The sequence below is a fragment of the Salmo trutta genome, chromosome 29 (assembly GCF_901001165.1).
Source record: "Salmo trutta chromosome 29, fSalTru1.1, whole genome shotgun sequence".
Classification (NCBI taxonomy): Eukaryota; Metazoa; Chordata; class Actinopteri; order Salmoniformes; family Salmonidae; genus Salmo; species Salmo trutta.
Window position 1 is genome coordinate 30,955,542 of NC_042985.1, and position 24,483 is coordinate 30,980,024.

Below are 24,483 nucleotides of genomic sequence, written 5' to 3' on the forward strand. Positions count from 1 at the left end.
CCTTTGCAATGAGACTCTAAATTGAGCTCAGGTGCATCCTGTTTCCTGTGGTAAATTCAATTGATTGGACATGATTTGGAAAGGCACACACCTGTCTATTTAAGGTCCCACAGTTGACAGTGCATGTCAAAGCAAAAACCAAGCCATGACGTCAAAGGAATTGTCCGAGACAGAATTGTGTCGGGACACAGATCTGGGGAAGGGTACCAAAACGTTTCTGCAGCATTGAAGGTCCCCAAGAACACAGTGGCCTCCATCATTCTTAAAAAGGGAATAAGTTTGGAAAGACCAAGACTATTACAAGAGCAGGCCGCCCAGCCAAACTGAGCAATCGGGAGAGAAAGGCGTTGGTCAGGGAGGTGAACCCGATGGTCACTCTGTGGAGATGGGAGAACCTTCCAGAAGGACAACCATCAGGCCTTTATGAGCCACTCAAGGAATAGCTGATTGAAAAAGGCACATGAACTCCTTGGCCTGAATGCCAAGCATCACGTCTGGAAGAAACTTGGCAACATCCCTACAGTGAAGCATGGTGGTGGCAGCATCATGCTGTGGGGATGTTATTCACCATCAGGGACTGTGAGACTAGACAGGATTGAGGGAAAGATGAACGCAGCAAAGTACAGAGAGATACTTGATGAAAACCTGCGCCAGAGCACTCAGAACCTGTTGGAAGGCGAAGGTTCACCTTCCAACAGGACAACGACCCTAAGCACACAGCCAAAACAACGCAGGAGTGGCTTCGGGACAAGTCTCTGAATGTCCTTGAGTGGCCCAGCCAGAGCCCAGACTTGAACCAGATCGAACATCTCTGGAGAGATCTGAAAAAAGATGTGCAGCGACGCTCACTATCCAACCTGACAGAGCTTGAGAGGATCTGCAGAGAAGAATGGGAGAAACTCCCCAAATACAGTTGTGCCAAGCTTGTAGTGTCATACCCAAGAAGACTCGAGGATGTAATAGCTGCCAAAAGTGTTACAACAAAGTACTGAGTAAAGGGTCTGAATACTTATGTAAATGTGACAGTTTTTGATTTGTCATTATGACGTAGTGTGTGTAGATTGATGAGGGGAAAAAAACAATTGAATCCATTTTAGAATAAGGCTGTAAGGTAACAAAATGTGGAAAAGGTCAAGGGGTGTGAACACTTTCTGAATGCATTGTATCTACACTTAACATATAAACAACCTCAAAACTACAGCAGCACTCAGGCTATGTGGGTGATTATCTCAACCTGCCGTGATTGGCAGTCCCATAGGGCGGTGCACAATTGGGGTAGGCCGTCCTTGTAAATAACAATTTGTTCTTAACTGACTTGCCTAGTTAATAAAAGGTTAAATGGGAAAAAAATGATTCTATGTAGAGCAATTACACAGGAAGCACAGATAAACCACATTTTTCTTCCCGAGGAGAGAAAGAGAGAAGGAAAAACACATGGAATTAAAATATGATAATTGACGTACTATTTCAGTCCAGAATATATCAGCTATTCCTGTGTTGTGAGTCACTCCTGGGACTACCATGACAAACAAGGCGAATGTGGAGTACTCTGAACCCAGAGGGACCTGCCATTTTGACAGGAACACATTCCTGGCTGAGGGAAATAGGAAGAGCTGGTCAAAGAGCTGCTTGAGAAGCAGAGGGGAAGTTGTTGTTGTTGCTGCTGCAACAACAACAAAACATGGTAGTTTCCCCAACAACGCAACACTCAAAATGACCTTGCACAACTGTTACAAATAGCCTACTGAATAATAAAGCACATGATGCGCTGAATGAAATGAGGGTGAGTTTATATAATTTAGACTAAAATAAATAATTCCTCGTGGGCCATGTCTACGGCAAAGGAGTCCAAATGAGGTAAACAGAAACTTGGTATTTGGCAATGCCACTCTGTATCCTTGAAGAATGCGAGACTTAATAAGGAAAGTTAACTTCAATTAATGTTGTAGTTTTGCTTAGCTAGAATACTGCTGTAGCAGTATAACGAGAACTACAGCACAATACTCTGAAGCCCAGAATCCATCAGGAGAAGCAGGGCTGCCACTGGAGAGAGTCCAGACCATTCCTTCAGAACCTCTGGCATAGAAACACACACACATGCAATCCCCTCTCTCCCCTTCAATGCTTCTTTCAGAGTGGAAGTCCAAATTCCTAGCTTCACTAAGTCCAAGTCAAACACAAGAGGCGGTGACAAGGGTAGCGAACCATGTCCAAGACAGACACTGTAGGTTCCTGGCAGGCACCATTGCATGGAAGCAGACAACATAATCTGAAAAGTAAACCACACCAAAACCCCTTCAATCTGGGGCTAATGTGAGGCCCTCTGTCCTCTGGGTTCTGGACCGGAGGCTGGGCGAGAGCCATTTATTTAGGCCCTATAGCAATGGGCTCCATGGTCCAAGTGTTCCACCTCATCAGTCACACCATGCATCATCAACAGCTCCAGCCATCACCGTTCCAATCCAGGCCTCAAATGAACAGAGACCGAGAGCTGCTTTCTGTTCCCCAAACAATAACAGAATGAGAGGGGGACATAAAGCCTCCCTGGCGATCATTGGGAGGTCATTAAGTCTTAGCCAGAGGTCACCAGAAAAGCCACTTTTGTCCAGAGAGCCTTGAGAAGTGAAATGAGAACAAAAGCAGGACAATGAGAGAGAGGAGAGAGCCCCCCTACTGCCCTGCATCAGGTTGGGTCAGGTTGAATAATGCACAGCCTCCCCTCCCCACCAAACAAAAAGGAGAAGCCAAGCCTAAACAGCCCAGAGGACGCCGTGGATGGCCAAAAGGGTGAGGTTGGGGCCTCAGGGGGGCCTATAGCGTGGCCCTTTGTTAAGAAATAGCAAGAGATTGTATCACCGACTATAGCTTACTCAAAGATTAAACCATGGATTGAAATGACTGTTTGGCTGCTATTCTCTTCACTAATAAGTAAAGCGAGTATTCATTACAGAACCAGAAAGAGCTGCTGCCAGATAACAGCATTGGTCAAATGGCAGTGCAACAGATGGAGACTATCTGGAAAGGGAACAAAATCTAAGACACAACCTTGAATTCCCTGAAAGAGAAAAGTGGATCCAAATAGCTTTCCAAGCAGTGGACACCTGCAGACAGAGCAACACACTGGGGCTTCTCCAAAAGAGAAAGATTAATATGCATGTGATGAAACCTGCTTCCCACCTTGTAATCTCCTCCGGTTCCCACTTGCAGGGTGCAGGTCGTCACAGAGCTTGCCTCCTCATCAATTACCCTGGAGTTTGTATCGATCCTCCCACAGGGGCTTCTATTTAAAGCACTGGGGCCAGGAGGGAGAGGGAAACCATCAAAACAGTTGGCTGAGCAAAAATGGATTAACAGGTAGCAAGGGACCTGGGATCCCAGGCCCTAGATCTGCATTTGGAGTTAGCAGGTGAGCATGCTTAGGCCTAGTAGTATGTAGACCAGAGATTCTCAGTAGCAGGGTAGTCAGATTCAAACTAAGCCCATGTTTACCGCCCACTGAGACAGACAGACTTTTCGCTCACAGACAGCGGTCATCTGACCGAGTTGGCAGGCAGCCAGTGGTTATCACAGGGGTGTGATGTGTCTTCATTTCCATAAACCTGGAGCGGCAGTACACCAGGCCCTTTCTCAGCAGGAGAGAGGAGAGGGAGATGGAGTGTGAGAGAGCGGATAGGGGGACCGAGAGAGAGAGAGGATGAGGGAGCACACTGTTGCCCCCCATGGAGACGGCCATATGTCACCCTGACCACTTCTCATCAGACACCGATGGTCCGCCATAGTGGATATGACATGGCTTGGATGAACACTGAGGTGGCTAAAGCGAGCCATAAGAGCGTTCCTTCCTTCCTGCCTGGACAGACAGGCCCGTGAGAGGCGTGGGAAGGGTTAAGTCCGAGAAGGCCCATCTGCTGCCTCGTCTGTTCCCCTGCTTGGCTCCGTCAGAGAGCATGGAAACACAGAGATGCTCAGTGACTCGATCTCTCCCCCCCACTCTTTATCACCATCTCTGAGAACAGCTGAACAACAACTCAGTCCAAAACATCAATCTACTGCTCTGTTTCTCAGGATCTATCTATATCCCCGTCATACTGGCCCTAAGGGTATACTGCAAAGCAGGAGCAATGAGTTAGCCAGATAACTTTTTTTTTTTTTTTGGAAAGAGAAGCTTGAATTGGGCATGGTCTAATTGACCCAACAACCAAAAAAAACGCATATCTAAGTTTCTTTCTTAATGAACCAGAAAATCTATAGCAATTTCTGGTAAACTCATTGATCCTGCTTTGTAGTATACCCCTGTCGTAAGAAGGGCCATTCCAACCCAGAGTGCTAAGAGCTTATGACAGGGCAACACATTTTGTTTACATCAAAGGAGGTAGATGGAAAGTGAGGGCTTTACATTATTATTATATCAAGAGTTTGTATTAAAAAAACAGACCCCCAAGTTTACATAATGTAACAAGGCACTTTAAGCAATAACCCCCCCCCCCCCATTAGCTAAAATGGAAACTTAGTGAGATGGGGGACATCTTCACATAAAACAGCAATTACAATTCCAAGCATGAATTCTCCCCAGCATACAAGCCTGGGCCGATTCAGAGCTGATTCCAGTCGGCCAGCTGGAGTGAATCAAAGCCAGGAGCAGAGATGGGGCACACACACACAGGGCCCACATTAAGTGTCTGCTGTCTGTCGCTGTGAGCCCACTGATAGAGGAACACCTGGATCCGGAGAGAGCGAGCAAAGAGAAGCCCGGGCCTGCTAACCTTCTATGTTTCTCTGCATGCACGGGCCAGGACACACAACAACAACAATAAATGCCCTGCACCCCTCGCAACAGAAAAGGAAACACACACGCTTTTAGGTTTCATGCAGATAGTCCTAAGCTGTTTAAAACAGGCAGGCACAACAACAAACTGCTTCATTGGTTGTGTACAGATATGAGACTGAGTGTCCTACTTGGAGCACCAACCGCATCATGGAGACTGAACCAACACCACAGTGACAACTGAGGTGGTAGCTGGTGGTAATGCAGCTGGCCTAGGGGAGGAATTAACAGGAGGAAGCCTATGAAATCAAATCTTATTTATCACGTTCTAAACGGGTGTAGACCAACTGTGAAATGCTTACTTACGGGTCCTTTTCCAATAATGCAAAGTTTAAAAATATTGAATAAAAAGTGACACGAGGAATAAACACACAGTGAATAATGAGTTAAAAATAACATGGCTATAAAACAGGGAGTACCGAGTCGATGGGCAGGGGTATGAGGTAACTACCGGTATGTACATATAGGTAGGGTAAAGTGACTAGGCAACAGGATAGATAATAAACGAAGCAGTAGCAGCAGCGTATGTGGTAAATGTAAAAGTGTGTGTGTTGGTGTCAGTATGTGTGAGTAGAGTCCAGTGTGTGTTTTTGCAGAGAGTCACAGTGCAGGAGTGTTAGAACAGGTGTTCCCAAACTGAGGTACCGGTAGCCTAGTCAAATCATAAACATCCAATCACATTAACCGTTACTATCTCGCGGGAAACCTTCACTCTGGCGCAGACATTTAGAAACGAAAGATGACAATTTGAAAAATAGGTCACGGGAGTTTTTTGAGCGAGAATAAATAGACGACTTTCGAGTAGTAAGACTGTTTCACAACGCATCAGTGACATGGCAGGAGATGTTTTGAAACAATTACTGCTTCGCATACAAACCAGTGAATTCTATGCGTTACAGCTGGATGAGTCAACAGACGTGGCGGACCTGGCACAGCTCCTGGTATATGTCTGTTACGTTTATGGGGGGTCAATTAAGGAAGACATCCTCTTCTGGAAACCAGGACAACAGGAGAGGATATTTTTAAAGTACTGGACAGCTTTGTGACATCAAATGGACTTTGGTGGTCAAGATGTGTTGGTATCTGTACTGATGGCGCAAAAGCCATGACAGAGAGACATAGTGGAGTGGTCTACGCCACTTGGGTGTAGAGTGCAGCATCCACCGAGAGGCTCTTGCTGTCAACGGAATGCCTGACAGCTTGAAAGACGTTTTGGACACTACAGTGAAAATGGTTAACTTTGTTAAAGTAATGCCCCTGAACTCTGGTGTATTTTCTGCATTACGCAATGATATGGGCAGCGACCATGTAACGTTTTTACAACATACAGAAGTGTGCTGGTTATCAACGGGCAAAGTATTGACACATTTTTTTGAATTGAAAGACGAGTTTAAAGTTTTCTTTACTGACCATAATTTTCACTTGTCTGACCGCTTGCATGATGACAAGTTTCTCACATGTCTGGACTCTCTGGGTGATGTTTTTTCTCGCCTGAATGATCTGAATCAGGATTACAGGGACTCTCAGTAGCTCGGCTAACTGATTTGAGGGGGTCAGAAGCCTCTGCCAGATTTCTGAATTGGGCTGCGCTCAGGGTGTCCGGCCTTGGCAAATCGGCTGTTAAGACACTGATGCCCTTAGCAACCACCTACCTATGTGAGAGTGGATTCTCTGCCCTCACTAGCATGAAAACTAAATACAGGCACAGACTGTGTGGAAAATGACAGACTCTCTCAAATACAACCCAACATTTCAGAGTTACGTGCATCCTTTCAAGCACACCCTTCTCATTAATCTGTTATTCTGTTATTATTCACCATTTTTGATGAAGTAAGGTTTTATATGTAAAATGGCTAAATAAAGAGAAAAATTATTGATGATGATTATTATGATAATTATTAGTACGCTGGTCCTATAAGAGCTCTTTGTCACTTCCCACGAGCCGGGTTGTGACAAACTCACACTCATTGTTATGTTTAATAAATGTAATAAATGAGTGTGTGTGGGGCAGGCTTACAATGATGGAAAAAAACTACATTTGAGAGTGCGCTGATCCTGGTGCTAGAGGGGGTACGCAGCTGGAGGTTGAATGTTTGAAGGGGTACGGGACTATAGAAAGTTTGGGAACCATAGTGTTCGAAAAAACTAAAAAGGGTCAATGCAGGTAGTCCGGGTAACCCTTTGATTAGCTATGCAGTAGCCTTGTTTAGCAGTCCTATGGCTTGGGGTAGAAGCTGTTCAGGGTCCTGTTGATTTCAGACTTGGTGGAATGGTACTGATTGCAGTGTGGTAGAAGAGAGAACACTATGGCTTGGGTGGCTGGAGTGCAGAATTGGTCATGAACCCGTAAGACAGCTGACATCCACTCCAGCGACATCATGATTTAGGATGCTGAAACAGGATGCTGACGAGAGACCGGTCCAGCTGCTGAACTATAGGTCCTTGTCGTTCAGTCAGATACACTGCTAGTACCCACTGGGTTTACATAAGGCTTTTCCACTCTGTGACAACAAGCATGTGGCTCAATAACCAGCATGAGACAACAGTGATTTGACACAACACCAAACAAACCTCAACCACAAAAGAAGCCATAGGATTTCACTAAGAGAGCATATCAGTTAAATCAAATTGTATTGGTCACGTTGGGGCGGCAGGGTAGCCTAGTGGTTAGAGCATTGGGCTAGTAACCGAAAGGTTGCAAGTTCGAATCCCCGAGCTGACAAGGTACAAATCTGTCGTTCTGCCCCCGAACACCCACTGTTGTCATTGAAAATAAGAATTTGTTCTTAACTGACTTGCCTAGTTAAATAAAGGTCAAATAAAAACATACACGTGATTCGCAGATGTTATTGGGGGTGTAGTGAAATGCTTGTGCTTCTAGCTCCGACAGTGCAGTAATATCTAACAAACAGTTAGCCTAGCTACTGAGCAGTTCCATTCATTCAGACAACATTAAAATGTGCCGTTCCCTCCCTGTATCAACGATACGACACAAACCTACTGAAAAAAAGGGAAAGTAATTTCACAGTTCCAACCTAGCCAAGGGGCCAAATGACAGGTGTACTAGACTAGAGGGAGCTCATTTGATGGTGACGTAACAGTCTTCTGCTGAAGCCAACACACAGGGAACCATGGAGGGCACCTGTAGAAAAATAATCACAGAGAGCTCCGAGCCTCTCAGAGCAGAGCCCAGCACTGGTTAATACGACATTCAACAACCTTTATGCAGCCAGCAGCAGGACAGGGACAATGACAATCCAATGACTCAATTTCTTGTTTTGAATGATCACAGCAAGCAAAGGTCACCCCCTCTGTCAAGGGGGGAGAGAGGCATGCAGACGTACAGTGGGATGGTGAACAAGGTCACACCATCCCAGGAGTGGTATTGGTTTACTACCAAGCCAGGGCTACTTGAAACCAAGGTCACAGTGCTCTGGCTGCTGGAGTGACAGCGGACTGAACCGAAAAGCTGGAAATAGGATTGGGTTGCCACTGCCTGCCAGTGGGCTGGGCTGCCGTGCTACAGTTCTGTCCGCCCAGGCCCGAGCACTTTGCTCCAGGCTCCCCTGACAGGTGGGCTGGGTGGGGAGCACAGGGAATTCAGATTACTGGAAGAAGAAAAAACATTCACTGCAGAGTTTCCTGAAATCAGATCCCGCCTGACATAAATCAGAAACGGAGCCATTATGGCTGCCATTATGGTGAGAAACCAGAGACGAGGGAACAAGCAACTCCACTCATTTCAACCTTTAATAAGTGGCTCCCTAAAACAGGCCCGTCTACTACCAGAGCACTCGGATAGAGCAGGAGATTAGGCTGTGTGTGTGTTTAATACAAACTCAATACATTCCATTCACCGCCACAAGGGTATAGCTTACCATGACGCTGTCAGGCTCTCGCCAGCACAGCCCAGCCCCAATGTTAGGGGGTCTGCCCTGTGTTGTTCAGCAGGCCCAGGCCCCATCACTGTATCTGTCTGTGCCTCAGCTTCTCCTCTCCCACTCAACACTACATTAGCCTGCTAATCTCCAGCCCCGTGCAAACAGCTCAGTCATCATGACCCAGAGAGAAGAGAGGGGAGGGAGAGACCTGGCAGCAGTCAGGGGAAAAACCACAGCGTCACTCGGGGATGGGGGAAGGACAGGGGAGAGGATAATGGTTGTTGTGGCTCCTTTTTCCCGCTCGCTTACTTCACTGATTTCCAGACACAATCCTCTCAGAAATTGTAAACAATAGCTGCAAGTGAAATGGTAAGAAAAGTAATGCTATCGAAGCAAATCGTTTATGTTTAGAAATATTTATTGATGATGTTCTTTAGATCTTAAAATATGATTCTCTATTTTCCCCATTATTCATTGTAATATTGAGTACTCAAATCACACAGACACTGACAGCAAAGTCAGAAATATATGAAAACCCTAGTGCTGTGGATTGAGAAGTCTGGTGACATTGTCTGGTGACATTGACAAATTGTATTTTTTATTTAACTAGGCAAGTCAGTTAAGAACAAATTCTTATTTACAACAGCCTACTGGGGAACAGTGGGTTAAACTGCCTTGTTCAGAGGCAGAACGACAGATTTCTACCTTGTCAGCTCAAGGATTTGATCCCAGTTACTGGCCCATCGCTCTAACCACTAGGCTACCTGCCGCCCCGCCCCAGAGAGGGAGACACAAAGGCAGAAATAACCAATGAATCTGCACTAAGTCCCATCACTCATATCAAACTGTCCTTTCCCGTAAATAGAACACTAACAAAGTGCAGAAGAGAACTGTGGTGTAGGCCTATTCACAGTCAGGCTGCTGAGCTGACACTATACTCCACCAGTCAGATAAAGAGAAAAAGTCCATTCCTTCCATATTTCCAACATGTTACATTACAAAGAATCCAATTACAGCTTGCAGATTGAGCTGAAAGGGTAAGATAAAGAAATACATGTACAGTGTCTCCATGTTCCTTAAATCACCCAGTCAGAGTTCTAAACACCCTAGCAAACAGGCAGAAACACAGGCTGCCAGGAGATGCTGTGGGAGGGCCCCTTTAACTCACATTAGAACAAACGCAATCATTTGTTCCACTGGGTTTTGTGGTTCATATCCCCCCCCCCTCCCCTGTCAGATTTGATGGGGGAGTGTTTGATCCTCTGACGAGACGAGGGGTGGAGGAGGTACAGTAGAGAGGCCCAGAGAGGGAGACACTGGGTGCCTGGCGGGTACAGAGCACTGTTCAGAGGGTATTGTACTGGAGGGAGAGGGGCAGAGGGACAGCGAACAGGTTAGGACCAGTCACTCTGGTCTCTTGGACCCTGACTGAACAGAATCACGTGAGGCCATTGTCTAGTCTTGTCCAACGCACTGTCATATCTTTTGGTTAAAGGCACACAGCAGCCCATAAAAAGGCTACTGTTATTCTCAGCTCTAAAAATTTGACTTAAGCTCTAAACAGACTTTGTGGACGGACGATGGGAACTTAGCTTTGGAGAAGGGGAGGTAGAACATTTAAAGACATTCTGTCCCATCTTCAAAAACAGCCAGCCAACTCCTCGGCATCCAGACACACACTACACATCTGACCAGTTCAGAGTAGCACTGGCTATCTATCATCACAGCCAGTCAGCCAGTCCCCTCTCCCATGCAGTCAGTGTGTTGCTGTGGTGGGTGAGCGTGGTTCTGACCGAGTGTGTGGGAGTGGCGGGACAAACGCTGGCCTGCCTGGCTGTCAGCAGCTCTGAGCCAGACCCTTGAGCAGAGCTTGAGAATCAACCCTGACCTTCTAGCAGCACATTCTTTTCAAGCAGGCAGCATAACATCTCTTAATTAAAAAACGGATAGGTCCTGTTCTCCTCTCCACCACAAACTGCATTCAAAGCACTGTTCTCTTCTGACATATTCGAGACTTAAATATTCTCCCTTCCCATCTCATCTCCCCACCGCTTCCCTTTGAAACCACTTCCTACCTCACAGGAGAGTGCCCTGCAGTCGGCACTTACAAACTATTTTCTATGTAGCCGGTGCTGTTTATCCTTTTCATTCTCACACCTACATGCTAATTTCCAAAGCACAGTGTGGTGCTAGGACCACCCTGCCATCAAAAACCATTTCAGTGGCAGAGTCGGACATGGCCCCCTGTACCTTCCTATTACAACGGCTACCTCCAACTCCTCTAGCAGCAATGGTGGTTCGCCATCTGCAAAGAGAAAACACACAATACAACGTTTCTGCAATCAAGCCATGCACCAAGTGTCGGTGTCTCAGCCCGTTTGTCAAAGGGGTTATGTTTGATTGGAGCTTGTAACCGCACACTTCCGAAATCCGCATTTATAGTGTCCTGTGAGTAGACGGAGAGAAAGACAGCTGGATGCTACCTACTGCCTAGCTACGGTGGGTATCTCCGATATGTGATGACTCCAAAAAATAATAAATAAATAAATAAATAAATAAATAGATAGAAAAATCCGCATTACGGTCTGGCTAATGGAAAACGCAGCCATGCATCTTTCAACTAACCTGCATTTGGCGATACTTTGTTCTCGAGACGGAAAAATAGTATCGTATAAAACGCCTGTGTCCGGTTGCATGTGGTTCTACAAAAAAAAAAGGAGACATTTCTGATATTAAAGATATTAAATCCATGTTTTGAGCTGCCCAAGTAGGTTCCTCGCCATCTTATCTGCCGCACACCTAGCATTTCCCAGCACCTTGGCAGGAACTAGGATTGTCTATGTGCCTCGACCAAGTGTAGAAGTAGATGACAGCACGTCACAGTTCGAACAAAACAAAAATCTACACATGCAAGAGGCATTTCTCTCTCAAAACATGGACTTAATATCTTTCAGAATTGTCTCTGGTTTTTGTAACCAACTGCACATTTATAAAGACACACCTTTTCCTGTTTCGAGAACAAAGAAAGAGAGTCCGCAAGTGCAGGTAAGTTGAAAAACACATGTAGGCGTTTTCCATCAGCCAGGCCGTACCGCTGATTGGAGTCGTCACATTGGCGATACCCACCACGGCTACCAACATCCCTCCCTCTGCAGTGGGATGAGAGAGAGAGAATTTGAACTTGAACCTGAGCCAATCAGCAGCTGCGCTGATTAATGGAACAATGACATCACACTCTTGGATATTATCTTAAAGAATGGATCCTCCTCGGTGCTTAGCTCTAATGACTTGTTACAGAATGACCAGAAAAACCTTGGGCAAAGGCACCATTTTATCCCCTACCAATCCTGCTCTTCACATTATGCAGCAAGCCTACTAAATGAACAAACCGCCAAACTTCTGCTCAAATAAGCTACAGAATCCCGAGACATGGGCTTATACCAGAGAACAATACAACCACAACACAGGTCTGCACCCTAAGTGGTTGTTAATGGGGCACAATAGTCTAGTCAGAGGGGATAACCCCAAACAAGAATATTACAAATGAGAGAAAAACAATACATGACACGCCAACACCGCAAAGGTTCAATCCTTTGAACGGTCCACAACCTATATCATCTCATCATTCAACATGCGTACAAGAAAACCTAATCACACCAAAGTTCCCGCTCCGTCTGCCTCGAGTTCACATTCCTCAGCTAAAGATATGAGTGAAATGCCAATTTGCAGGGTAATGATGCAGAGTTTCTCTCCTCCCTGGCCACAGAGCCATGCCTGTTTGGAGCACACAGACTCTTTCAATCGAGCATTAGCATGTGGCCTGCCAGGAGGAGAGGTAGGCGGGTGGGAGCGGGGTCTGGGGAAACAAAGCCCCTATAGTTGTCTCAAGCCAGGCTATGAGAGTTATGTAATAAGACTGGCAGGGCCCACTTTCCTGTTCAGAGTGCTGCAGACTAATCCCATTGAAGAACAGGCCTACCTTAGAAAGGGGAGGAGGGAGAGAGAAAAAAATAAACACTGCTGGTAGGGAGTTGAGGCAAAACGGTGCAGAGAGAACATTCACAGGAGAGACACCCTTTCATCTGCACTACCGTCCAACACAGCACAACTCCCAACCAGCAGATAACGCCGACAATAATATCAGTACTGCCGAGGGCTGGGAGCAGGCTAAACACAGAGAGACAGAGAGCAAGCGAGAGAGAGACAGGGAGTGGCAAAGAGAGAAAGGAGAGAGAGGGGGGGGACAGTGCATGAAACAGAGGGAGAGAGAGGTACACAGTAATCCTACGTCTGTTTCTGCTAACCATTGGCAAAGTGGAGGATGTAGAGCAGTTAAAAATAAAATCTGATTCTGATTTACTCTACTGGTGCCTGGAAACCATGTGACTGGCATCACATGAGGAGAGGTGGGGGCGAGGAGGAGAGAAACGGTATTGGCAGCATAATGAGCTTTTTGATCAGTTTCCTTGGTTTCCACCGACAATAAGCAGATACGGTATGATTCCAGAGGTAAACATCACCAGCTCCCGTTGCATAGAGTCTGGCTAAAGAGAAGGCTACAGGAGAACAAAACGAGAGTAGGGAGAGAACGAGAGGGGAGATGGATTGTACAGCCCCCATGCTGAAAGTCTGTGTGCCGGGGCTGTGTGCCGTGGGGAAAAGGCGGCCGTCTCTTCAGAGGCGTGGGGCTGCCACTACTTACTGATCAAGCAGCACGGTCACATGAGCCGCATGCAGGAGAGGGACTCTTCATTAGTGACACTGAGCTCTACGGGAGCTGTGACCTACTTTCCAAACCAAGTTGCTCACCACACAAACAGCCATGCACACACACCAAATCACACACACAAAAGCCCACACCAGCTAAAACACAGAACCCCTTTAACAAAGGGACAGGAAGGCAGGGCCTGGGCTTGCACTAAGTCCTGCTCTTAATACACACATTCCAGTCGAGAGTGCAGGGCTTTAAAGCTGCCAGTTGGTACTAGCACTGCTCCTGTCTGTCTCTGTCTCAGTTCCACAGCAAACCCTCTCTATAGTGCCTTATGAGTGTAGTTTATTTAGCATCAGTCAAAACAGTCAAAACAACTAGACTGCTGGATTACAGGAATACGGGCCTTAGAAAACAAACCCATTTCTGTAAACATTCTACAAACAATTCTACTGCATGTTCAATCCTTCAGTACGTCATGACAAACACAGGACCAAGAAACAGAGATGGCTCCAGAGACAAAGTGGAGAGAAAATGGAGAGATACATACCGATTCCATGGCTGTCCGCGGATGGGTGACGTTAAAATCCTGCTTAAAAAAAGGGCTGCAGTAAGGAAGTCCAAAGAATCCTACAAAACAAAAGAAAACCGGAGGGTTAGTAACCGAGATGGTAGCTGACGTTTCACATTCCTAATGAGATCTGGCGTAGGGAGTCATCTTCCCCCATTCAGGTTGTGCTATTCCCCCAACACAGTATGGCTTCCAGAAGAGGCTGGTCTTAGTGCAACCTTTCAATGGTCAAAGCCTCACTATGCCACCCTGTAGACAGCCCCTCACAACCACAATGATTTCAGTCTTAGAGGGCGTTATTAACCAAGAGTTTGTTCTTTTCAGAAATTAATTAAATATAAAAACGGGCTTTCGCTTGCATCTTGCCCTGTTCCCTTCTGAAGAGAACAGGTGCAAAGCTGACCAAATCTGTCAGACTGCCATTACACTGTGCGAGGCCATGAAAGCAAAACCGCATCCCGTTAGTAGAGGCGTTAACAGTTACATCGGTTAGGCACCGAAAACACGTTTGACCGGTCACATCCAGTCTATAGGTTCATTTGCATCATTCTGTGGAATTATATTGCAGCGTGTGTATTTTCGTTAGTCATGCATCTTATTTATCACACGCGCAAACCTTTCAGAGGCTAGTTTGAGGAGCAGAATAGCCTACTGCCTGTCAGACAACGCAAGACGAACTCCTCAAAAAGCTGGTTCTGGTGCTTTTATAGGCAGTCATTACACAACAAATATGTAATGTAAAAAAAATGTTTTTAAATAATGGTTTTGACAAATAAATGTTTTGATGGCCACGATTAAAAACAGCTAGTATTTGTATTTCTCAATCTCAACTGGTAATTAAAGCGAGCCCCTAAATCGCCATTTGAGTGCATAGGCTATAGTCAACGGTAGGCAGGCTGTCAGCGTGTCACCCACCAATATGCAATGTGAGCTGGAGGCAGCATAATAGTTTGAAACATGAACATCTGACTTCAAATGAGAAACGTCTTACCTTGCTTCAAAGTAGCCTAGCCAAAATCCAACCATAGAAACGTGGAAGCAATTATTTCATAAAGACTTCCTGACGTCATTAACCAGCATTTCTCTGCTGTTCTATTGGTTTTCATATCAACTTTCTTTCGCTGTCCAGAACCCAAAGGCACAATCCTAGTCATATTTGGAACCCATCCTTGTTGTTGCTATTAGATTCCCCCTCTGTTTCTAACTGAGATTTTCAGCTCGGCTGGCATTAGGTGCTCTGTTTAGAACAGCGTTTTCAGCTGGGCTGGTACTAGGTGCTCTGTTTAGAACAGCGTTTTCAGCTCGGCTGGCACTAGGTGCTCTGTTTAGAACAGCGTTTTCAGCTGGGCTGGTACTAGGTGCTCTGTTTAGAACAGCGTTTTCAGCTCGGCTGGCACTAGGTGCTCTGTTTAGAACAGCGTTTTCAGCTGGGCTGGCACTAGGTGCTCTGTTTAGAACAGCGTTTTCAGCTGGGCTGGTACTAGGTGCTCTGTTTAGAACAGCGTTTTCAGCTCGGCTGGTACTAGGTGCTCTGTTTAGAACAGTGTTTTCAGCTCGGCTGGTACTAGGTGCTCTGTTTAGAACAGTGTTTCCCACGAATGGCATTTTGGCAAATGTTTGAAAATTATGTCTTATTAGCAGCTTCATTACAGCAGTTGCATGTTCAATAATAGGCAATATAGCCTTTTGACTGTAAGATAGAAGCATATTGTTGCATGCGTTCATTAAACTCTTAATGAAAAATGACAGTTCCTTGAATGCATGCATAGCAATTTCTGTAGGTCACGTCTTCTTACGGTTTCAATAGTCATAGATTAAGAAAATATGTTACATCTGCAATCAATTTTAATGTATTTCAATCTTAGCAGCTAGAAATGGGACAGCAAGAATCTCAAGTTAACATACCAACTGAAGTGACTGAAGTGGATGCCACTAGAGCCCAGGCCAAGGGCTGGTGGTGCCAGGGCAAAAAAGGCAAGCAGGCCAGATTAAAGGGGCGAGGCCTCATTGGGATGGATTGGGGGGGGGGGGGGGGGGGGGGGGCTGGGTGATGTGTCTGGTAAAATCAGAACCCTGTTGGTTCTCCCAGCAGGAATCCAGGGATTGGACTAATCCAGAATGGAGAGCAGAGCACTCCCTCGTAATGGGGCTTGAATACAGGCTTGTAATCTTACTAAGAAAATCCCCTGACCACACAGTAACAAAGTACACTCCCTTTAAGCCGGGTCATGCTAAAACACACAAGACATCGCTCATGGATAACACAGATCAGTCTCTGGCAGACCGACCCAGGGTAAGCTCTTGGTTGGGTAGACTACGGACATCTGAGGATATCATGCCAGGGTTAAATTCAACTTGACACTGAGTGAAATGTCGTATTTAGAATCCGTATGGAGCTTTAAATCCTGATTGAAATTAAATAAACTCTGCGATAAACGCTAAACTCACTGATTTCCCTTTGTGCACTTATGAACAAATGAGCGAGACATGTTTCCTTTCAGTCACAGATAAGAGCCCTTACTACTAGCAAACACACTGCACATTAAAACTCCATTGTGTGTCTACGGAGGATCTCTCTCCCTCTATGGCTGGCCAGAGGTTTGCCTCCACTCGTAGGGTGCACACTACGTTGACCTTAAAAGGGAAACAGAGCCTGAGAAGCCAAGCTACAGTGCTTTGCCGCAGCTCTCGGAGAGCTGGTGATTTTCCTCTTGAAAGAGGATGCTTCCACAATTATTCATACACTGGGAGGGATTACCAAAGACAGGAGTTTAGTTTCACCACAGGGCATGGGCCAGGCTCTGCAGACTTCATGCCAACATAGTTGTGACTGTTTAAGCTACCAGTCATTGCAAGGAGCCCAAGCCTAGACTTCTCTGATGACTCAGTCAAAAACACATGGCTCCTACCTTGTGGTAATGTGGTGGCCCCCCCATGCCCTTAGGCCAGGCACAAGACTCAACGAGAAGAGACAGCTCTGTCTGTAGGCAGGGGGCAGGGAAGACCAGGTATTTTAAGAACGCCAAAACAAGTTCATCCTGTGTCAGTATTTGAGGCTTCCTGTAAGTGTGTTTGCCCTGGCTATAGCGAGGCAGAAGTACACAAATGCTCGTGCAAATATCCATAGTCCCGTCTGGCAGAAGCAGCTAGGCAGGATGTGACATATGTTTGGCGCCTCGGCTCATGTGAAAACGGCAGAGACAGCCTACTGGTTTAAGAAAAACACACACCCATGAGGTAATTTACTACTTGTTGACGTTGAGCTGGACTAGAAGTCACCCGTTCACATACAGAGGCAGTGCAGGGAGCTGCCAGTCAGTCCAATGTGTCCAGGAATTGTACATTTATGACTGGGGAAGTAGTAAAGTCTAAAAGGACCAAACTGGACCTTTAATCTCTACCACATGGGGGGGACAGACTGCTGGGAGCACCGACACGCCACCATAGGTTTGGCCATTCACTCAAACCCAGAAATCCTAGTTACTTAGACTTAACTGAAGGTTTGCAGGGCATGTGGGGAGCCTGGGCTATTTCTGGCCCATTTTAAGAGCCTCTTTGCAGGGGCAGTGAGGCTTGAGTGAGGCCTGTCTGCAGAGAGAAGAAGGGAGATGCTGAAGTTATTCATTTTCTTTCCCTTTTGGTTCTGTGCTGCAGCTCGGTGCCCCTCCAGGGTCTCACACCAAAGAGTGTGCTGCAGCTCGGTGCCCCTCCAGGGTCTCACACCAAAGAGTGTGCTGCAGCTCTGGGCCCCTCCAGGGTCTCACACCAAAGAGTGTGCTGCAGCTCTGGGCCCCTCCAGGGTCTCACACCAAAGTGTGTGTGTGTGTGTGTGTTGCCTACAGTGGCCATCCAGGCGCACCGTCTCCAGGTTACTACTCCAATGTATTTCTGTGTGGTATTAGACATGTTTAACACGGTTCTCTGGTGAATGAGACCGGTTCCCCAAAACCAGCCGTGTTTACACGACTCGTGTCGAGCCACACTGAGGCTTTGACGTGCTCATTTGTAACGGCTGCATCTATCCTGGCTAATTAGGTTTGACTCGATGGGAGTTTGAGAAGGCAGGCGACAAGTAAAAACTGCCGATTGAGGCACAAAACCTGGCACAAAAGCTTCACAAAAATCCAGAGATACTAATCAGCATGGCTTTTAGGTGAGCCTACCAGAAAGACCAGGCTTAGAGTGCACAGTCAGCACACAACTAGCCTGTAGCTTCACATCCAAACACCCTTGCAGGACATAGGCCAACAAATACTAGCTAGTTCTCTCTCCTTCTGGCTAACATCCCTGTTGTGCTCCTACAGGGGTAAGGTTTTATGATATGGCCAAGTTGATGAGAAGAAATACAAGTAAAGCAGGACATATAGGAGTTGACCTAAACATGCAAAAGGTCAGAGGAGAGAGTTCAAGCCTCCCCCTCCCTTACCCCCCATCCTGACAGTAAGCGGAAACAGCTCAGGACAAAGGTGGTGTTCTTTCGCATGTTTGGCTATTTGAAGTGAAAATACTAACACCGTCTTCTAAAACAAATCCCTACTAGATATGGGGTATTTCAACATCAACAGGGGAATGCCAAATACTGGACTTTGTTCATGAGGAGTGGTGTGCACATATGTGCATGAGAAGGCAAGTCATACTTCTGACAAGTTTGAGAACCTGGCCAGTGTTGATTTCAACTACGGTCTCTGTAGACTCATGAGTCCAGCTTTGAAGCCCAACGTCCAGGGTTTTGGAGTTGGGAGAGCAGTTATGGCCAATCCTAGCCTCAACAACAGACAATGGCTGCCAGAGCTGCTCTGTTACAACCATACCACACTGTGTCCAGATTACTGCCTGGAAATAAGAGAGGGAACACAAAGTTAAAACTCAGACCCTCGATCTCAAACAAAACAATTCCACATGCCATAGAGCTGTAGCTATTTAAAGTGTATATTTCCGGTGATTAGTCTATGTTGCAATGGTGATACGGCTGAAAACACTGGCTGTGTCTGCAGGGGGGGGGGGGCATACTGGACGCAAGAGTGCATACACATGCTATTCTGATGCCCAAAGCAAAGACTGGAAAATATGGAAAAGAGAGCCGAGCTACTGAGGGGAGAGGTCAGCCCCCTTTGAGCTTTAGTAATATGGCTGGGGGAGGGTAAAGTGAGTGGAGCTCTAAAAACAACAGGCTGGATGGACTGTTGTTTCAGCCCGGGCTGCCACTGTGTGTCTGCGGCCTGGCCCGTGGCTTGTGCGAAACATGCAGGCTTATGTGGGGCACCAGTGCATTGTGGGATTACGGAGGAGACGGGTGGTCTAATGGTCGCCTGAGGGCATGCACAGCCATCCTTTATTGTGCCTCTTTTCTGTTGTCCCCCCCATACCCTCCTCTCTATTCTGCTCCCCAGGGCATCGGATTAGAGGAAGCACCACCATTTTCACAATCTGGTCAGCTCCATTTATCTGGGAAATCTGGACGATGAGGCAGGCCCACCCCCCTCCCTCCTTTCCCTGTGTCCCTGGGATACAGAGCACCTCTCCAGTCCTCTCCGGCTGCCCTATCAGAGAACAGATCTGACGGAGCTGACAGCAACCTGGGACTGGGACACTAGCTCCGACCTTTATGTCTGAATACTGAACATGCATCACAGAGCAGACACGGACACAGGGGGACAGGGAGAGTCTGCACTGCTCACCTACAGAGCAGCATGCACACAGACAGCATTTCCCTTAGCTCCATTTTCTTGTGGGCGGGGCACCAAGCTGCTCAGGGTGGCGTTGTTATTCAACACTTGTTTGTAGAGTGCATTTTTTCTAATCTGTCCCAAAATACAAGTATTACTAAATAGAATACAGGAATAGACCTACTGTTGTGAATTAATCTTGAAAACAATATGTTAACCAAGTCACCCAAATAGCTGGAGTGTTGGGTACCAGGGATATATATTATTTCCAGTGGGATCTAAAACAGCAGGAGCGCTGTAAACCCAAACATAAACTGAAAACAATAATGAGACTAAATGGCAATTCAGGTTTCAGTTATTTACATCAGTTGTGTTAATACCGTGAATGATTCATTATATTTACATTTACGTCATTTAGCAGACGCTCTTATCCAGAGCAACTTACAAATTGGTGCATTCACCTTATGACTAGACCAAAACACACAGCTAGCTCTTACAGTTTCACTTCAAAATTAGACGTTCAGCCATGTTTCTCAAATGTCAAATTTAGAATGTGTTGCAAATGTCAAATTTCAAAGTGTAAGAATAAGGTTAGGCATTAACTCCGAATGGTTAAGGTTTGGGATAGACTTAAAACTAAAATCTCAAAAACAACTTTCTATCGCTGGATTCAAACTTGCAAACTTTGGATTCAGAGGCAGATGCTTACATCCATCTGCCATCCCAGCTAAACCTTGAAGGTAACAGCTCTCACGGCTGCCCCAGTGGCCGATTTTCATGTAATCTCCTGATGTCCTTAGACATGGATAGACGTCTTATACGGGCTTGTATCATGTGTGACCTGGCTGCAAAAACAAGTAGGAGTTCAAAGCAATTCAAAACATGATAAATAAGTAGTATGGCATGGGTGTGTGAAAGGAATCATTTGTGTTGGCAGCCTGCTATTCTAGCGGTCCTCATTTTTTAACATTGGTGCACACAGCGCCGTTTATTGGCTTCTATTCTTTATGCTGTGGGACTGCGGCGTGGAACCAGGTGACTTAAGGCTCGCACCGAATGTGCATCTAGCATTTGTCTATCAATAGTTCAGCGTGCCGTGTTTTAGAGCCCACCTTCTGTAGACGTCTGACTGGCTACTTTATCCCCCAAACGATTATTCAGGAAGTGTTCACACCTTGACTTTTTACATATTGTTGTTACAGCCTGAATTTAAAAGTGATTAAATGGAGATTGTATGTCACTGGCCTACACACAATACCCCATAATGAAAAGAGGAATTATGTTTGTACAAATGTTTACAAATTCAATAAGTATTCAACCCCTTTGTTATGGCAAGTCTAAATAAGTTCAGAGTAAAACAATATAACATGTCATAAGTTGGATGCAATAGTAGTGTTAAACATGATTTTTGAATGACTACCTCATCTCTGTACCCCACACATACAATTATCTGTAAGCTGCCTCAGTCGAGCAGTGAATTTGAAACAGATTCAACCAAATCGTGTTTAGCAAATGTTATTGCGGTTGTAGCGAAATTCTTGCATTTCTAGCTCTGACAGTGGAGTAATATCTAACAATACACACAATCTAAAGTAAAGGAATGGAATTGAGAATATATAAATATTTGGACGAGGAATGTCAGAGCGGCATAGAATAGAATACAGTATATACAAATGAGATGAGTTAAGCAAAATATGTAAACATTATTAAAGTGACTAGTGTTCCAATTATTAAAGTGGCCAGTGATGTCAAGTCTATGTGTATATAGGGCAGCAGCCTCTAACGTGCTAGTGATGGCTATTTAACAGTCTGATGGCCTTGAGACATACTGAAAAACAGCTTCTCTCTGTCCCAGCTTTGATGCATACAGACCAGGGAGGTTTTCCAATGCCTCGCAAAGGGCACCTATTGGTGGATGGGTAAAAATAATAAAATCAGACATGGAATATCCCTTTCAGCATAGTGAAGTTATTAACTACACTTTGGATGGTGTATCAATACACTCAGTCACTATAACAGATACAGATGTCCTTCCTAAATCAGTTGACGGAAAGGAAGGAAACCGCTCCGAGATTTCACCATGAGGCCAATGGTGACTTTAAAACAGTTACAGTTTAATGGCTGTGATAGGAGAAACTGAGGATGGACCAACAACATTGTAGTTACTCCACAATATTAACCTAAATGACAGAGTTTGCAATAAGGGACTAATGTAAAACTGCAAAAAAATGTGGCAAAGAAATGTACGATATGTCCTGAATACAAAGCATTATGTTTGGGGAAAATACAGCACAACATCACTGAGTACCACTCCATATTTTCAAGCATGGTGGTGAATGCGTCATGTCATGGGTATACTTGTCATCGGCAAGGGAGTTTAAGACAAAAAATATATATATAAATAAATGGAATAGAGCTACGCACAGGTAAAATCCGATATTTCTCCATTTCATTTTCAATAAATATGAAGAAAAAAAATCTAAAAGCATGTTTTCACTTTGTCATTATGGGGTAATGTGTGTAGATGGGTGAAAAAAATAAATATTTATTCCATTCTGAATTCAGGCTGTAAATATGGACTAAGTCAAGGGGTATGAGCCCACTTGGCTCGCAAATTACATTTAGAGGTGCTAAGTACTCTCGTCCATCACGCTATTGGAGTGTCTGAACCCTTACAGAATGCCTTATTTCTGGAGTTCATACGCTGGGCATATAAACTCCAAATATGCACAAAATGTCTAAAGTGCTTAATGTAACAAAGCATCTTCACCAAAATAAAACAGGAACATGTAGCCTAAACTAGCATTGCTAAATACTGTATAAAGTAACGTGATCGCATTCACAAAAGCAAAGCCTCCATCTACCCTCTGACGAGACACAGGCACTTACTATCGAGACCTGGATCGCGTAAGAGTTCAGAAATCAGCATTTTCGAAAAGCAGAAAGTCAAAAAAAAATGTTTCAACCATTTCAACCTGCGTTTTATATTGAAAGTCGGTGGGGTTTTTTGCTGATCAGGGGCCTGCAACTATAGTTTTCCACAGAAAATACATTGGTGCAACACATTCAGAAAACAGCTTCATTTTCAGATGACAGAAGCGCAACGCTATTGGCCAGGAGCCACACAAGTAAATGAGCTTCCAATGAAAAAGGTATTTTTTGCAAAAACTACACATGATCATCATATTTTGAAAATGTTTATCATAGAAGAAAATGCAGCCAGCTATATTTCTTAATGTTTTGCTTGAAATGAATCTATCATTTTACCAGAGAAAAGTAGACTACACCGAGAAAAGGACAGGAGAAAAAGTAGCTACACATCTGTCAGAGTGCAGTCTCGTGATAGAATACTCATTAGTGAATTCACAGAGTGGAGCACAAAATGTGTCTGATAACGAACAGATATTACAATAACAAGCATTTTAGATCTGCGTTTACAAAACGCAGCAAGACATTTCTGCGTGAAAAATGACCCGTGAGAGCTGATATGCAAACAAGGGGAGCATGCTATTTTCCACCTTATCCAATATCTCACCCTGTCCGCCTCTCAAAGCCCCCACAATAACTTACAGCTCTGAACAACAGCAGCTCAATAAGACTGACGCCAGAGTCTAGTGGCAGTCTGCTATATTTCAAGCATCAAGTATCAGCTGCACGCTTATTTTAATATCTTACTGAGGCAAATTAGATTCAGCCATCCCATCTGTCCTCCACATTGGAGAGGAACCTGACACTGCCACCTGAGAGAGGGGGGAAGTGGAGGGAAGGAGGGATGTGCGCTGCATGTGAGAGAGACCTGCACACTGCCCTTCTTCAAAAACCATCTACATTATTGATCAGGCTGGCTTCTGCATGCCAAACCACCTCACCACCAGCGCAGGCAGGCGAGGCTGCAGAGAAGCAGTCAGGCAGGCAAGGGGACTGAGGACTGAGAACAGAGCCAGGCAGGCAGCACCACAGGCCCTTTCACACTGCGGGAACACAACACCACAGGCACAAACACACCTTGCTGTTTGCACTCACGTGCACATCCATGTACATGTTCTGTATTCTAAAGGTTGCAGTGAAATGGGAAATTACCTACCATTTACTGATTATTCATGAACAATAACATATGCCCCATCCTTTCTTACATCATGGCCTTTGATAGGTTCTTAGCAGAATAAAAAATGTTCAACAAGGTACTTAAAGCTACACACTGAAATAGGGCTACGTTTTAGTCCTAAACATGATATTGATGACAGAGTTTGACTACTGAAAAAAATATATATATAATCATTTAAAAAAAGCTATTTGCATATGGAAAAGATAAGCTTGTGCCTTCAACTAGGCCCCCATAACAGGCATTCCAGCAAAATGACCATTGCACTTTGACCGTATGGATCTCATTGATTTCTAAACTGGAATCCAATTCAATACGACTTTGAACCTCCCCAAAACAAGGGACTTCATAAAAATGTCCATCTGAAGGGACGTGCATTATTACCCAAGGTCCACGTAAAGAAGGCCTCTAACATGGCCAGGGTAGTTTAAGGATAAAGGGTCCATCTGTCTAATACTATAGGAAGAATTATAGTCATACAGACATCCACATCCCCTCTGCATTCTATCTTAAGATGAATACTCTAAGTCGCTCTGGATAAGTGTGTCTACTAAATCACCGGAATGTAAATGGAATGAGGAACAATTATGAAGGGAAGATGAGCAGAGTGATGCAACCAGATGGTGAGGGGAAGATAATGTTAGAAAATAAAAAAAGGACGAAATGAAGGGATTTTATCAAATGAAGGAAGAAAGCGAGGAAGGAGAGGAGGGTTGAATTGAGAGTC

The 24,483-nt window shown here is 45.2% G+C and overlaps 1 protein-coding gene across 8 annotated transcripts in view; it reads right to left on the reverse strand.

Moving 5' to 3' along the window:
* LOC115167370 (ankyrin repeat domain-containing protein 11-like) overlaps positions 1-24,483 on the reverse strand; it is a 138,059-nt gene that overhangs the window by 94,729 nt on the left and 18,847 nt on the right. For 7 of the 8 annotated variants that reach the window (XM_029721754.1, XM_029721746.1, XM_029721753.1 and 4 more), the window contains exon 2: positions 13,968-14,047. The exons of the other annotated variant lie outside the window; for it this stretch is intronic. In XM_029721754.1, coding sequence (XP_029577614.1) covers positions 13,968-13,976 — 9 coding nt within the window. In that variant the 5' untranslated portion in view covers positions 13,977-14,047. The remainder of the gene's footprint in view (positions 1-13,967; positions 14,048-24,483) is intronic. 8 annotated transcript variants of the gene reach the window in all.